The 18,503-nt window shown below is 32.7% G+C and overlaps 1 protein-coding gene and 1 pseudogene across 7 annotated transcripts in view; one reads left to right on the top strand and one right to left on the bottom strand.

Annotated features, from left to right (window-relative positions):
* Positions 1-18,503, bottom strand: part of TASP1 (taspase 1) — a 219,565-nt gene that overhangs the window by 161,804 nt on the left and 39,258 nt on the right. For all 7 annotated transcript variants that reach the window (XR_005655313.1, XR_005655314.1, XM_039874470.1 and 4 more), the window contains one exon: positions 10,222-10,301. Coding sequence is in view for 5 of the 7 variants with exons in the window: in XM_039874470.1 (XP_039730404.1) it covers positions 10,222-10,301 (80 nt within the window). In the remaining 2 variants the exon portion in view is untranslated. The remainder of the gene's footprint in view (positions 1-10,221; positions 10,302-18,503) is intronic.
* On the top strand, positions 7,944-8,062 carry LOC120612005 (uncharacterized; annotated as a pseudogene).

Genomic DNA, 18,503 nt, shown 5'->3' with positions numbered 1-18,503 from the left:
AAATATCCAGATTTACAAAGGGGAATGGAGATAAAGCACGTGCAAAAGAAAATGGGCGACTGTATATATATATATATATATATATATACAGTTATATATATATATATGTATATATATATACACATATATATATACATATATATATATATATATATACACAGTATATAACTATCCTTTACATATTCGTAATGGCAACCACACACTAAAGATTCAGACTGAAATATATAACATAAAACAAAAGGACCAAAGGTGCAAAACTCACAAAAGCTAATCAAAATAAATAATAATAATAATAATAATAATAATAATAATAATAAAAACAGAAACACAAGGACAAGAAAGCAATGGAAACACCGAGACCAGAAGAGCAAAAGATAAAATGGCTGTAAGAAGACCTCATATTTCAATAATCACCCTAAGTGTAAATGGACTGAATTCACCAATAAAAAAGCACAGAGTAGTAGATTGGATCAAAAAACAAAACCCAACCATATGCTGCCTCGAAGAGACACATCTCAGCTTCAAAGACAAATATAGACTCAAAGTGAAAGGGTGGAAAATGATATCCCAAGCAAATGGCACTCAGAGAAAAGCGGAAGTAGCAATACTAATATCGGATGAAACAGATTTCAAAATAAAAAAGGTAAAGAAAGATACTGAGAGATATTTATGCACCAAGAAGACATAACACTTATTAATATCTATTCCTCAATCAGGGAATCCTGAAATATGTAAAGCAATTACTAACAGAACTAAAGAGAGAAACAGACCAAAACACTATCATAGTAGGGGACCTAAATATCCCACTGTCACATATGGACAGATCATCTAAACAGAAAATCAATAAGGAAATAACATCCTTAAATGACACATTAGACCAACTGGACATAATTGACACTTACAGAGCCTTCCATCCCAAAATAGCTGCTTATACATTCTTCTCTAGTGCACATGGAACAAACTCAAGGATTGATCCCATACTGGAACACAGAGATAGCCTCAACAAATATAAGAGGGTTGAAATCATAGCAACCATATTTTCTGATCATAATGCTTTGAAACAAAAGATCAACTGTAAAAAGAAATCAGGAAGAACCACAAATACATGGAGATTAAACAACATGCTACTGAAGAATAACCGGGTCAGAGAAAAAATTAAAAGAGAGATAAAGAGATACATAGAAATCAATGATAATGATAGTACAACATATCAAAACTTTTGGGACATGGCAAAAGTAGTCATAAAAGGAAAATTCATATCATTTCAGTCCTATCTCCAAAAACAAGAATGAGTCCAAATAAACAATCTAATGTTTCATCTTTAAAAACTAGAAAATGAAGAACAAATGAAGCCTAAAGTCAGCAGAAGGAAAGAAATAATCAAAATTAGAGCAGAAATAAATGAAATTGAAAACAAACAAAAAAAAATAGAAAAAATAAATGCAACAAAGAGCTGGTTCTTTGAGAAGGCTGATGAAATTGACAAACATCTGGCTAGACTCAGTAAAGAAAAAAGAGAAAGGACACAAATAAACAAAATCAGAGATGAAAGAGGGGAAATTACCACAGACACCACAGAAATAACAGGATTATACAAGAATACTATGAAAAAGTATATAACACTAAATTTAATAACCTAGAAGAAATGGACAAGTACTTAGAAAGATACCAACTCCCTAGACCGAATCAAGAAGAACTGGAAAATTTAAATAGACCAATCATCAGTATGGAAATTGAAATAATTATCAAAACCCTACCAAAAAGTAAAAGTCCCAGACCAGATAGCTTCACCAGTGAATTCTACTGAACATTCAAAGATTTCAAAGATTCAAAGATTCTCCTCAAACTCTTCCAAAAAAATTGAAGAGGAGGCAATACTTCCCAACTCATTTTAAGAGGCCAATATTACTTTGTGGTAAAGATAACGCAACAAAAGAAAACTACAGACGGACATTTCTCATGAACACAGATATAAAAATCCTAAATAAGATACTAGCGAATCGAATACAGCAACATATTAAAAAGATTATACACCATGACCAAGTGGGTTTCATCCCGGAGGCACAGGGATGGTTCAATATATGCAAATCAATTAATATGATACATCACACAAACAAATTAAAAAATAAGAATATGATCATATCAATAGATGCAGAAAAAGCCTTCGACAAGATACAGCATTCATTTATGATCAAAACACTAGACAAAGTCAGTATAGAAGGAAAGTACCTTAACATAATAAAGGCCATCTATGACAAACCCTCAGCCAACATTATACTTAATGGTGAAAGACTAAAATACCTTCCCTCTAAGATCAGAAACAAGGCAAGGCTGTCCACTATCGCCACTGTTATTCAATACAACACTGGAGGTCCTAGTGAGTGCAATCAGGCAAGAGAAAGATATAAAAGGCATCTAAATAAGAAACGAAGAAATCAAACTGTCTCTATTTGCAGATGACATGATTCTCTACATAGAAAACCCTAAAGACTCCACAAGAACACTACTAGAAACAATAAACAAATACAGTAAAGTTTCTTGATACAAAATCAATGTTCTAAAATCCATAATGTTCCTATACCCTAATAATGAAATGTCAGAAAAAGAAGTCAAAAAAATAATTCCTTTTGCAATTGCAATGAAAAGAATAAAATATCTAGGAATAAATCTAATGAAACATGAAGGACCTATATAATGAAAACTATGAGATCCTATTAAAAGAAATCAAAGAAGATACAAAGAATTGGAAAGATATTCCATGTTCTTGGATTGGAAGAATCAACATAGTTAAAATGACCTTATTACCTAAAGCATTATACAGATTTAATGCAATCCCCATCAAAATCCCATCGGCATTTTTTAAAGAAATAGAACAAAAAAATCATCAGATTTATGTGGAAGCACGAAAGACCCCGAATTGCTAAAGCCATCCTGAGAAAAAGAACGAGGCTGGAGGCGTCATTCTTCCCGACTCCAAATTATACTACAAAGCGACAGTAATCAAAACAACATGGTACTGGCAGAAAAATAGACACACAAACAAGTGGAACAGAATCGAAAGTCCAGAAATAAACCCACATTTATATGGGCAAATAATTTTCGACCAAAACGCCAAAAATATACAGTGGAGAAAGGAAAGCCTCTTCAATAAGTGATGCTGGGGAAACTGGAAAGCCACCTGCAAAAGAATGAAACTAGACTGTTGTCTATCACCACATACCAAAATTAACTCAAGATGGATTAAGAACCTGAATATAAGACCTGAAACAATAAAATGCATAGGAACTAAACTCAAGGACCTTGAGCTTAAAGAGGATTTTATGAATTTGACCTCAAATGCAAGAGAAGTAAGAACAAAAATAAATAAATGGAACTATATCAAACTAAAAAGCTTCTGCTCAGCAAAAGAAACCAACAACAAGGTAAAGAGACAACCATCCAAATGGGAAAACATATTTGCAAGCATCACCTCTGATAAGGGTCTAATATCCAAAATATACAAAGAACTCATATGACTCAATAACAACAAAAAAACAAACGATCCAATCAAAAAATGGCCAGAGGACCTGAACAGACACTTCTCCCTAAAGAACTTACAAATGGCCAACAAATATTTGAAAAGATGCTCAACATCGCTAGCTATTAGGGAAATGCAAATCAAAACCACAATGAGATACCATCTCACACCTGTTAGAATGGCTATAATCAACAGGACAAGTAATAACAAATGTTGAAGAGGATGTGGAGAAATAGGAACCCTCATATACTGCTGGTGGGACTACAAATTGGTACGGCCATACTATGGAAAATAGTATGGAGGTTCCTCAAAAAACTAAGTAATGACCTAAGAATATGATCCAGCAATCCTTCTACTGGGTATTTACCCCAAAGACTTGAAAACTTATATCCAAAACAATATTTGCACACCGATGTTCATAGCAGCATTATTCACAGTGGCCAGGATATGGAAGCAACCGAAATGTCCTACAAGAGATGATTGGCTAAAGGAGCTGTGGTACATATATACAATGGAATATTACTCAGCCATAAGAAGAGATAAAATACTGCCATTTGCGACAACATGGATGGACCTCAAGATAATCATGCTAGCGAAATAAGTCAGACAGAAAAATTTGAATATCACATGATATCACATATGTGGGATAAAAAACCTAAAAGCAACAAATGAACAGGACAAACAAACAGAGACTCATGAACATGGACTCACAGAAAGTGGTTACCAGAGGGTAGTGGGTGGGAGAGGAGGGGGAAATAGACGGATAAAGGGGGTCAAATATGTGGTGACAGAAAAATCTAACAGTGGGAGGTGAACACACAGTGTAAATATCTATGTCTTACTATTAAAGTGGTGTACAGCCAAAACTTATTGGATTTCGTTAACCAATGTCTCCATAAAACATAAATAAATAAATAATAATTATGAGACATGCAACTAAATAGGAAAAACCTATCAATAAAAATTGATCAGCAGATGACCTAGATTTTAGAATTAGCAGTCAAGGATTTTAAAATAACAACGATAAATATGTTAACAATGAGTATAATGGGTGAAGACATGGGAAATTTCAAAAGAGATGCAGAAACTATTTTTAAAAAATGAAACTTTAGAACTGAAAACACAATATTTTATATTTTTAAAAATCATTACATAAGATTAGTATCAAATTGGATACTGCAGAAGAGAAGATTAGTGAACTTTAAGACAATTCAAAATAAATTATACAAATAAAAGTATAATTTTATGTGTCAACTTGACCAGGGCAAAGGGTGCCCAGATATTAGGTCAAATATTATTCTGGGTATGTCTGTAAGGATGTGCTAGATGAGGATGAGGTTAACATTTAAATAAGTTGACTGAGTCTATGGCCATGCTACCCTGAACACGCCCGATTCCGTCTGATCTCAGAAGTAAGCAGCGTCGGGCCTGGTCAGTACGTGGATGGGAGACCACCTAGCAAGACCAGGCGCTGTAGGTGCAGAAAAATAAATAAATAAAAATAAAAAATAAGTAAATAAGTTGAATGAGTAAAGCAGATTACCCTCCCCAATGCAGGTGGACCTAATCCAATCAGATGAAGGCCTTCACAGAACTAAAAGGAAGATTCTCCTCCAAGTAAGAGAATTCCTCTTTCCTGATTGCCTTCAAACTGGAACACTGACTTTTATCTGCCTTCGCATTTGAACTGAAACATTGGCTCTTCCTGGGTCTCAAGCATGCCAGCCTTCAGACTGGAACTCAACAACTGGCTCTCCTGGTTCTTGAGCCTTTGGACTTGGATTGAAAATACACCATTGGCTCTCTTGGGTCTCCGACTTGCTAACTGACCCTGAAGATCTTGGGACTTGTCAGCCTCCATACCTGCATAGGCCAATTCTTATAATAAATCTCTTTAGATACATGATAGATGAGAGAGAGAGAGAGAGAGAGAGAGAGAGAGAGAGATCTATTAGTTTTGTTTCTATGGAAAATTCAGAAAACAAGAAAGAACAAAGGTTAAAAAATAAGAGCCTCAAAAACAAGTAACAGCACCAAACGTTTTAATATAAGTAGAACTGAAATCCCAAAAACAAATGAGAGCATAAACCAGAGAAAATATCTGAAGAAAAACTGTCTAAAAGTTTTCCTAATTTAATTAAAAATAGTAACCCACAGTAAAAACTAGATACAAAGAAAACCTAGGCATATCATGGTTAAAATGCTGAAAACCAAAGATAAAGGAACAATTCTTAAAAGCAGTCAAAGAAAAAAGAAGACAAATCGCCACAGGAAAGCAATGATAAAAATATCTGACTACCCATCAGAAACAGTGTAATCTAGAAGACAATGACGATGACATCTTTAAAAAAGTGAAAAGAATACAATGGAATATTATTCAGTCATAAGAAGAAACAAAATTCTGAAACATGCTACAATATAAATGAACCTTGAAAACATTATGCTAAGTGAAATAAGCCAGACACAAAAGACAAATACTGTATGATTCCACTATAGCAGGTACCTATAATAAGCAAATTCATAGATAAAGAAAATAGAACACAGGTTACCAGGGGTTGGTAAGAAGGGAGAATGAGCAGTTATTTTATTTAATAGGTACAGAGTTTCTGTTTGGGATGATGAAAACATTGTGGAAATGCATGGTTATACAAAACTGTGAATGTATTTAGTGCCATTGAATTATACACTTAAAACTATTAAAATGGTAAATTTTGTTATGTATATTTTATACAATAAATGAAAAAAAGTACAAGAGAAAAAACTTGCCAACCTAGAAGACTACATCCTACAAAAAATACCTTTCAAAAGTAAAGTCAAAAAACAGATTTTTTCAAATAATGAAAGCTGAAATGTTTTTCACCACTACACCTACCGCATTACCAGAAATGGTAACACACATTCCACGCCGCAGGGATTATCAGGTAGAATTTCAGATCTACATAAAGGAATGAAATATTAAGTATGTGCAAAAATATGTAAGAGATTCTTTTAAGATAAAAGAAAGACATTCTATAAACTTTTGGAACACTGAAGGGATATAAAAATCTACAAATTATGCTCCCCAAATGGCAATCAAGTGTAAAGCATACTATTAACTACACAAATACACAAGCTAATTCTTACTAAGGATTAGAGAGCCCCCCAATATAGGATATTTTCATATACTATAATATATATTATGTTATATATTATATTATTACATTATATATTGTTATATTATTTTATTACATTGTTATGTTATATTACATAAGATTATATACTAGTTATATTTGAAACAAGCATAAAACACTAACATATAGTAAAAAAAAGTCATCTGCAAAATATCTTGTAATAGCTATTTTATAACACCTTTTTATATAAATGTTCTGAAGTAAAACTGGCAGACTAAACACATGAGTTCATTTCCACACTCTACTAAAACCTTACTAAAAAAGAAATTTAAGGAGGAAAAAAAATTGACATACACAAGGGATGATGATAATGTGAAGGGCAATATCAACGCAATTACAGAAAACAGAAAGCAAATGGATGAACAAACAGTGAGTAGAAGAAGATGAACCTGGATGCCTAGTAGCCAAGATATTACAAAGCAAATTAATCTTGGCCAAAGTAAACTAACATCAAGAGAGCTCAGAATAGAAAGCACCTGTTATCTCTAAAAGCCAGGTTGAAACTAAAAACATGAGAACTGGCAGAAAATGTCAATAAGGAACAAGTAAATGCCTAAATCCCTTCCTCATGCTTGCAGAAAACATGGTTAACTTTCTGGAGAGGCTGAACCAGATGGGCCCCAAATTAGTGGACATCCAGCACAGCTGGGAGCAGTTATAAGGCACTCTACTTAAAACTGAGATTCACATAAAAGTCTGAAAAAGAAAAAGTGGAACCTCCAGCCTCTTCCCTTGTTCTATACCAGAATACTGGCTATTGCCCAGAGCTGGGAAGATTTCTCTCTGACTAATCCAAAATAAAAAATAAAAAATAGTATAGACATTTGGTTTCATTGTATAGACATTTTGTTGGGGGAACACTTAGGAATTCCCCCAACAAAAAAGCCTGATAATACCACCCCCTTTGAGGTCACCCAGACCTACCCTCACATACAAAGCCTCCAAGTGGCTTTTAAGTGCCACACTTATGAGTAGGAAAACAGCAGAGGGTCACCAGATGGTTGAGAAAATTTGCTAACGTGTATTAAGATCTGAAACAAATGAACAAAAAGAAAGACAGAAGAAGGAGAAACAGCAGATAAGAACAAATTTTAAACCATAACATCCTAAGAGAGATAAGCAAAAATATAAAGTTCACGAACCAAGAACAGTACACTATTTTTTAAAAGTATTAATCACAGATGAATCTCTAGAAATTAAAACTATGAAAACCAAATTTATAAATCTGAATTAGAAGGTTTAGGAGATAAACTGAAGTCTATGGCCATGCTACACTGAACAAGCCCAATCCCATCTGATCTCGGCAGCTAAGCAGGGTCAGGCCTGGTTAGTACTTGGATGGGAAACCACCTAGGAAGACCAGGTACTGTAGGTGTAAAAAATACAAAAATAAAGGATTGTAAACTGACAAGGTCCTTGCAATCTGTGAGGTCAACCGAGGGTTACCTCACCTAAAATTTAAAAATTAAAAAATAAAAAATAAAAAAACAATAAACTTCCAACACAGTAGGACAAAAAACAGAAATTTTTAAAAGGAAAGGAAAATAACTTTAAAAAAAAAAAAAAATAAGAGATTTGAGCACAATCCAGCATTTAATTCATAGAAATTAGAAAAATAAAAGAGGACAGATATGGGAAAAGATTAATAGATATTTTTTAATTTCTTCCAAACCGATACATATGAATTTTCAGATTGAAAGTGCAAAATGAGTACCTAGAATACTGAATAAAAAAGACCCATTCCAAGATGATAATAGAATGTGGGAACTAAGAGCTTCCTTCCAAAGAGTAAAAATACACTACAAAGAACTGGGAACCAAAATGTCAAGGGACTGCATAAAAGCAAGACTGGAAACTAGAAAATAAGAGAACAATTGCTTCAAAATCCTAAGGGAAAATGATTTCCAGTCTTGCATAAACCAAATGAGGAAGTAAAATAAGAAAGAAAAAAACATGAGATTTAGGAAACAAAGAATCCGATTTTGGAGAGAGGAAAAGGGAATCTAAAATGATGGTAAGGTGAAGACCAAGGATAACCATTATGCAGCAGGCCTAGTGAGCACCCACTCTAGATTCAAAAGTGCTAGATGGAGTGTCTTCAAGGAAAACAAAATGGAACTAGATGACCTGAATCACTTGCCTGATACACGAACTCTGTAACACATTCCGCTGGGAAGATTCTAAGGCAGAGTGAGTGACGGGGAACTATGAGAATTTAGAATTCTCATATTCTCTGCTTCCCTGCCACATACACATTTCTGTCCCCTCTATCCTTCCGATATTAAACTTTCATCTACGTGAATATTCATTTTGAACATAATATTACTAAGAGCTGATACTTATATACTTGCTATGATATATAATCATTTCTTGTTTATACTAGTTGGTTTCCTTGGAATTAATGATTCCTCATTTTTCCATTTGATTATTTAAATTATATTCATAGATTACATTGATAAAAAAACAAAAATTTAACTTAAAGAACAGTGTTGTTTTAATATTTATCTTTTTATCCATAAATATGTATCCAAGATTTTTCAAATAGACATATAAAATACATGTAAAAATATTTATAAGCTCATTTTTTACTTTTTTCAGTCATTAGATTTAATTATTATCAAATATTAGTCTTGATAACAATTTTGAGTTACTTAATAACATTTCATTATAAGAATATATAATAATTTATTTACTTACATTGTTCTATGTTGAACTAAGACTTTTTCAGATTTTTTTATATTCTTAAAAATGCTCACTGAGCACCCTTCTACATAAACCTTTGTATCTCTAGTGATAAGTTTCTAGAAGTAGGATAAGTTTAAGGCTTTTGATCTATACTATTTACTTAGCTGTACTCCAAAATTCCTGCCAATTTACATTTGTACCTACAATGTATTATATTCATTTTATCACACACTTACCAGCAATAATACAATATTTTTAATTCTTTCACATATTAAGAGGGAACAAAGTTAACATGTACTCATTTAATATGAATTTCCATATTAGTTATATATTTATGACTTTTGACCATTTTTCTGTTGGAGTATTACATGTACTTGTGTGGTTTTTAATTTGGTAAACTTCTTCATAGATTAAGGGTATGTATCTCTTTGTAACATTTATAAGTGGTTTTTCAGTCTTAACTCTTATACAGTCACTTTTGTTTTTCCTTCTCTTGAATTTGGTACCTAGAAAGACCTTCCTCAGCTCAGGGACAGTTAAATATTGACCTGTTTTCTTCTCTCTCTCTCTAAAGGAGTGGTTTTATGGTTTTATTATTAGTAATTATTTTAAGTAATGAAAATGGGACCTTTCAGCAATACTTCTATAAAGGCATGAGAAAGCAATGTGGGGATCTTAGGAATACAAAGATGACTTAAAATCAAATAACTTCATATACATCTTTTAACTAGAACTATTTCAACATATAAGCTTTCTTCCTTAAATATCAGTATTATATGAGTCAAAAGCAGTGTAACACCTTCTGGTATATATGCTAATATAGCTTAATTTTGAAAAGTTTTTACTCACTTGTGGTCATGATGTTAGGAGGGCAAGAGGGTATTCCATGATCTACTGCCCATCTGTAGGCTCCTTCTCCAACTAAAAAGCTAACAACAGAAAAATTATTCTTTTAAAAATTCGGTGTCATTTTCTCCTACATATGCAACATAATATAGTAAGGTAACTAAAAAAGTCTTGCATATTGATATAATTATAGATTTATTTCAAAATAAAAATATGGCTATATGCCAAAAAAAATTATTTAAAAATTGTCCATCAGAAATTTTATAATTAGAAATGGTACCATTTCATTTGCAACAACTAACAAGTAAAAATTGGTAAAATTCAACATAAGAAGTAAAAAATGTTGATTTCCCAGTGAAAATATTAAGATTTATCTTGGATTGACATGGTTCTCAGTTAACGTAATAAGATCTATTTAATCGAGTTAAGAGTCAAGTTTAAGAGAATGTCTTCAGATATGGTATTCTTGCCTAGTACACATGGTATAACTCAAAATGAGTGGGTACATCTGGAGATGCCCAAAAACAATGAGATGTGCTTACATTTCTAACTCTCAAATGCAACAAAATATATACCTGACCCTCAGAATCTTTTTTACTGTGGTAAGTAAAGTACTGTGATATGTTCCAAAAGTAATTTTTTATGCACCAAACCACAAGTTTTAACATAACAAAGTAAATAAAAAGATACTGTAAGCTAACTGTAGAAGATTTATTTTCAGAGGTTTAAAATAGCATGCAGGATAATTAACCACCCATTCTCAAACACATAATAGGAAGCAATTACCATTATAATCAATCACTTCATCTTTTTCTATAGCCAACTTCCTAAAGATCTCAGCCAGCTAGTAATGGATTCCTGGAACAAGAGCCTACTCATTAGTTTCCTGTTCCCTACTTTTTGTTTCTACTCTAACCATTCCAACACTAAAATCTCAAAGCAATACATATTGAAGCCTTTATATTTGATTGTTAATAAGATTAGTGACAGACTGGCAAAACAAAATCGAAGTAGACACTCAGAAACATACCCAAATGGTTCCAAAGAAAAACTGAATGGTTAAGCCCAATAACTGTTTTCCAATGTACATAAAGGTAGACATTGGAAAAAGAGAGGAGAGAGGGCCAACAAGAATAAACAACTTTACCTCTTCACACTTCCATTTTTAAAAAATTCTAAAAGATTCTGAAAATGGAAAACGGTGTCTCCTGTTCTTGTATCAAATGAAAACCACCAAAGAAACTGCAAAGAAAAGCTGTCCCATACAGTTCAAATGGAGGAACAACTTACATAGAAACTTGGATCTGAGTTGAGCTGTCCTGATGGCATTTTTAGCACTTCCTTCTTCTAGTAAAAGAGTTTAAGAAATAACTTCTCTTTGTGCAAAGATGTAAAAGAGATGCCGAACTAAGAGATTAAACAATCAGGACAGAAATTTGGAGTAGAATCCAATATTCTCAACATGTCCATTGGTCATTTGGGGTTTAATACCAGTATCTGGACTCAGTAGCATTTTACAAAATATTTTTAGTTTCATTTTCCATTTCTTAATCATTCATAGGTTTAATTCAAATAAAATCAATTTGTCATTGTCTGCTATGCAAGTTTTTAAATACTTTCAGCATTTTACAACATTCACAAGAAGGTGAATACTTGGGTACCATCTTATAGATAAGAATATTGAATATCCGACTTTAAATTCCGACCAAAAATTACTTGTCTAGTAACTCATCATCATACAAAATGGCATGTAAATTGCTTTTGAAATCACTTTAAAATGTGGTAAAGCTGCATAAGCTTTTGCTAAAAAGCTATATTAACATTTCAAAAAAAATCACTTTCCAGAACATTAAACGCAGTACCAATTCAAATTCCTGGTCTTCTGACTCTACAAGGAGAAAACTTTCAAAAAAGTTTCACCTCAATCAAGTTAGAAAATCCCATTGACTCTACATTTACAATACATCCAGAATATGACAGCTTCTCACCGACTCCACTGCTACCACCTTGGTTTGAGCCACCATCATCTGTTACCTGGATTGTTGCATTGGCCTCATTAATTTCATGCTTTCCTTGCTCTGCTCCCAACCCCAGTCTATCACCAGCTATCCCTGTAAAACACAAGTCAGATAATGATATTCCTCTTCTCAAAGTCCTGCAAAACCTCTCATGAGAACTCTTGTACAAAAACGAGTTTTCACAAGAATCTACAATCTCCCAAGTGATCGTATTCTTTCTGCCCTCTCACTTCAACTCTTACTCCTCTCGCGTCCTTGCTAACTCTACTCCAGCCTCTTGTAAAAACACAGACGTGCCACAGAAGCTCTTGTCTCAGGGCATTCATCTTGACTGTTCCCTCTATCAGGCCTATTTCCCAAAGGTCGAATTCCCTCATCTACTCCAATATCTGTGCTTGATAAGACTTATTTATAATTGTACCCCAACACTTTGCATGACCCTATCCAGTACTCTCAATCCCTCTTATTCTGTTCTTTTCACATTTTTTTCTTTTCTCCACCTTCTTGTTTATTTCTGTCTTCCTCATAACTATGAGCTTTGTAGGAGTGGGAATCTGTGTTTTCAACATATCCCAAGCAATTAGAACCGTGCCTAAAGCACACTAAGCATTAAATAAACATTAGCAAGATGTTAAAAAAATAATAATAAACTAGGGTGTCAAAATGCCCTAAAGGACAAAACATTTTCTTCATACTATATCCACCTTAATTGACATTAAAGCAAGTCTAAAGTAATATAAAACAAAAAGCAAGGGCACTCTACTGAGACCAGCCCTGAGGTGAGTAGATTAAAACCTTCAATAAGCTGAGCTGTAAGTGCTGCTCCAAGTGCTAAGATAGACAAATATCTCAAAAAGGGGTATCTGGGTAATCTTATGGGTGGGAGGGAAACACCCATTTTCAAAGAACCAAGATTCCATAATCAGTCTAAAATTGTGTAATTTAGTGCTTCAGAAAGCTCTCAAGAATGCTCAGGGACCCAAACAATCAAATTACATTATTAGATGAGAAAGATATAGGGGAAAATGAACTAAAAACTGATTTCTATCTATTTCACTTATCACTTCTTTGTTCACCTTAAATATACAAAATTGAGGAAAGACAAATCGGTGGCTATCGATTATTTAAAGCTTACAGACACATAAAGTACAAATAAAGGAAAACTTGTTGCATTTGGAAATAACATATAACAACCAAATTAAAAAATAAGAATTTAAATCTTTTAAAATTTTTTTATTACAGAAATTTCCAAGCATATACATTATAGAGAATGGATCACCAATCATCCAATGGATCATCAACCTATTTCATCAGTTATTAATACATTGCTAATCTCATTCATTTATACCCCCATCTGAATTATTTTGAAGCAAATCCCATATATCATATAATTTCAAATATAAATATTTTGCATGCATCTCAAAACATGACTTTTTAAAAAACATAACCACAACATAACCAACTGACAGCTAAAATTTTTTAACAATAAATTCTCAGAATCAAAATATATTTAACCAATGTTCACACTTCCTTGATTGTCTTATAAAATTTTTACTATTATTTTTATTTTGTTTTTTAAACTGTTTGGTTTGAATAGGAATCCAACTAAATCTATACATTCTGATCAGTTGGCAGGTCTTATGCTTCCTTTAATCTGTCATTTTTTTCCACATTCATACAACAAAAGTAGAATAAATTTGAATGAAATTATCAAATACAATAAATTAAATATTACTTTAAAAGAAATAATATACCAAAACTTAAACTGGCCTCTCAAAAAATCCAAGGGTATAAGGAGCACCTGAGGTTTCATTCATACTAAACATAAAACAACACTTGTCTAGCTTTCTCTTTTTCATCAAAAGAAATGCAATTTCCAAAAATTATAACTTCTATATTAGGAGTCAGCAAATTTTTTCTGTAAAGGGCCAGACAGTAAATAGTTTAGGCTTTGTGGCCAGAATGTTTCTGCTGCAACTACTCAGTTTGATCTTTGCAGTGCACAAGCAGCCATAGACAATACATACACGAATTGGTATGGCTATGTTCCAATAAATTTTATTTACAAAAAACAGTCAGCAGACCAGATCTGGCCAAACTCCTATTGTAGATGGTAATACCTATAAAGTTGTACTCTGTCATAATGAAGGAAAAAAGATTCAAGGCTATAGGTTCATAAACATAACAGTTTATGATATACTACAATAGGTCCCATCAAGTTTATGAAGGTATCAAATACTCTACTAGTCTGACCAAACACCAATACTTAAACAATACACATATCATGGTGGCTATAACTTAATAAATTAAAATATAGAAAACCTTCGGCTAATAGAAGCACTGTTCTGCCTAGGGTTCTACTGAGAGTTTTTCTAACAAAGTAATAAGAGTTTATAAAATTCTAACAACTTTAGATACAGCTGAAACAGATAGACCTCCTGCCTTCCTCAATGAAGTATACAGATAAATAAGTTTTTTTATGTAAGGACTTCTTAGAAAACACTCATTATACGTAATGCCTTCTTGACCTCTCCATAGAGTGATCTGCCTCAACAGATGACACCAGAGGACCATAATTTCTAAATCTTCCATCAGCTTTTGATATTTTTTCTACCTCTATGCCTGACATACAGGACGTGAACAACAAACACTTGCTAAATGATTATAAATGGCTAAGTGAATTAATAACTAAATGGATATAAACAGTTACTTCTCATTATCATAAAAGGATTCTATTCCTCCTTTACTTCTAACCTGTTGCTTCTAGTGTGATATGGATAATGGAGGGACTCTATTAATTCTAATAGTATAACAGTAGTCAAGAATGGGACTCAGTTTACCTGTAAAATGTGTCTTATTCTCATAAATCATTGTATAATTTTTATAATATATGCAAACCAATAAAACAGTGCCTGTCATAAAATTAAAATGCAATACATGTTAGCTATTATCATTATAGAAATTAGACTTATCAGGGTCACGTGTAAATAAGCTCAAAGTAAAATCATGATAAATTTGGTTTTGTTGATTTAGGATAGTCAAGGAATTGGGTCTTTTTTTAACTACTACAGGTATACAGTGAACTTCCATATATGTGAAAGATTTCTGCTTCTGGACAAAATGGAGTAACAGAGAATAAATTTACACCCTTGCTTGAACCAATGAAAGAAAAATCAGACAAAACATAGAAAACAATAGTTTTTAGACATTTATATAGTAGGCAACGTAGGACAGTGATCCTTGAGAAAAAGGAAATAAACAAGGTCAACTCTATGATTGTCCCAGTTTCCTGACTAGAGTTTCCAGGCCAAAGCTCAAGAAAGGTAATTCAGGAAGAGCCTAGCAATCTTGCTGAGTTGAAGAGACAGAGCTTGGCGTCCAGAGAAACCATGTGGCCAGAGTTCAAAAGGCAGAGTACCAGAGAGGAGAGAGCTGGACAGAGAAAGGACTCTGGAGATCTGCAGAGTCCTCATCTAGTATTCGACTGAGTAGAGATCAGTATACGTGTAAGAGGAAATTACCCAAAACCTGAGAAAGAATAATGTGAAAGTTTTAGAGGACACAATTCCCAAGTTCATCCAAGGCCAGGAACAGCTCCTGTTCCCACCAGTTTAAGTAAAAAACCTCATTCTATGTGCATCTGTTATAGTACTCAGAAGGGTTTGGCCCCAATAGCAAAGCAAAACTAGCTCAAAGCTAAATGCTCCTCAAGGCTAAATGCTTCCCAAGTCGCATGGAACAAAGTATAAAGCAAGACCTGAAAAGATGAAACTGCCTCTCGCTAACTTAGCCACATCCTAGAATAAAGCTCAAGAGTATTTATTAAAATACAAACTATTTGAAATAAAGTAAAAAGAAAAGTGAATGGAAAAAGTAAACAAATTATCAGTGATCTGTAAGACTACTACAAGAGGTCAAATAGATGTGCATTTGGAGCCCTAAAGGATAGAAGAGAAGGGGGGGGATCAGAAAAAAATATCTGAAGATATAATAGCCAAAATTTTTCCCAATTTGATGAAATATCCCTGTATATCCAAGAAGCAAAATGAAATCAAACCAAAAACATTTGTAAGAAAAGTACAGACCAATACCACTTATTAACATAAATGTAAAAATTCATTACAAATTATTAGCAAATTGAATCCAACAATATAATAAAAGGATAATACATTATAACCAAGTGGAATTTATTCCAGGAAAGCAAGTGTTGCCTGAACAGTCAAAAATCAACCAATCACTACATTAACTGACTAAATAAGAAAAATTATAAGATCATGTCAATAAATGCAGAAAAGCATTTGATAAAGTGCACCGCCCATTCCTATTAAAAACTCTCAGCACACTATGCAAAGAAGGGGACTTTCTCAACATAAAATAGAGACATATGACAAATCTACAGCACTCATCATGCTTAACATTAAAAGACCAATACTACTTCCCTAAGACCACAAACAATGAAAATTTGTCCACTCTCACACTTCCATTCTACATTGCACTGGAGGTCCTAGTTAGTGTAATAAAGAAAAAATATTAATTAAAGGAATTCATATTAGAACAAAAGAAGTAAAACAAGATTCCCAGAGGACATGGCTGTTTACGTAGAAAATCTTATGGAATCTATAAAAGTAGTACCAGAACAAATGAATTTGGCAAATTCCCAGGATAATATATCTATATAATAAAATCAATCATATTTCTATGTATTGGCAAGGAACAAATGGAAATTAACATTTTTAATAGGCAATTTATCACAACATCAAAAAGAATGGAGTATTTAAGTATAAACTGGATAAAAGCTGTGCAAGACCTGTACAGTCAAAAAAATTATTAATAAATGGATATCTTGTAATCCTAATCAAAATTACAGCAGGGTATTTATAGAAATGACAGGTTAATTCTAAAATTCATGTGGAAATGCAAAATGCCTAAATGTTTAAAACAATTTGAAAACAAAAAACAAAGAATAAAGCTGAAGAACTGTGTGCATCAGAAAATCGATAGCTAGTTCCAAATAAGTGTAGCATCACTATATGATATTTTAATGGAGAGATGGCCACCACTTTTTCCCATATATTTTATCTTTGTAAAATATAAGATTACACGTCTTCTTTGACAATTGCCTCATCTTGTTCTTTCCTTCCTCCTTCCCAAAAGTAATCACCGTGAGTTTGGCAACCTTCCTTCCAGACCATTTTTGTATATCTATGTACATATATATGTAGCCTCAGAAAATTGGAGTATTGTATATGTTGTAATACTATGAAGGAATTTAAGAGAATGAGAAAAGCTTAAATTCAAGACAACTGTTACCTAGGAGCAGGGTTGTAAAGATTAGGATGACATTAGAAAGGGTTCAGTCTAGTCAGCTTACATCTCTTGGTAATGTTTTATTTCCTAACCTGGGTGGTGGGAAACAGGTATTCATCAAATTAGTTTGTAAGTTTTTTAAGAAAACATAAGTTAAACTGAACATTCAACAACTTGTTTTTTAGCCTATATTGTAGAGATCAGTGTTTCTATATAAATGTTTCCCTCTTTTTTTATGCTGTAGAGTATTTAATAATATGACAAGAAAACAATTTACTTAGCTATTAATGAACATTTAGGTTGCTTACAGTTCTACACACAAGCAATGTTGCTGTATCCTTCTTTTGCAATGCATATCTTCCTGTGTACATGTCAAAGTGTTCTGTCTTAAGACATATAATTAACTGCAAGAGTGCACAGCATCTGTATTTTCAATTTTTTAAATTAATAAATAATATCAAAATGTCTCTCATCTGGCTATATCAATTTATGTTTCCACTGCTAATAGAACAAAAAACCTGCTTTTCCACATCTTCAACATTATTGGATATTATTAGTCTTTGTTAATTTTGCTACTTTAAATAAGGTGAAAATATCATCTTGTTATTTTAATTCATAATTCCTTGATTTATATTATGATTTGGGCACCTTTTTGTGCATTTATATGCCATCAATACTTTCTTTTCTATAAATTGTCTATTTGTTATTATTTGTCAATTTTTAGAATTTTGGTTGTCTTTTTCTTATTGATATTTTATAGTTCTTAAACACAGTGGATACTAATCTTTTGTTTGCTACCTATGCTGCAAATAATTTTTCTCAGTTCTAAAGGCCATATTGTCCTTTAATTCAGATTGTGGTATCTTCAGTTGTATAATAGTTATATATGTTCATTTGTCATATGTTTCAATATTTAGCCTTACTTTTTACTCTTAAGAAGGTTTTTGCTACCTCACAGTC

This window comes from Pteropus medius, unplaced genomic scaffold (genome assembly GCF_902729225.1).
Source record: "Pteropus medius unplaced genomic scaffold, Ma_sr-lr_union100, whole genome shotgun sequence".
NCBI lineage: Eukaryota > Metazoa > Chordata > Mammalia > Chiroptera > Pteropodidae > Pteropus > Pteropus medius.
The sequence above is the reverse complement of the archived record's forward strand: the minus strand, read 5'-3'. Positions and strand labels throughout refer to the sequence as shown.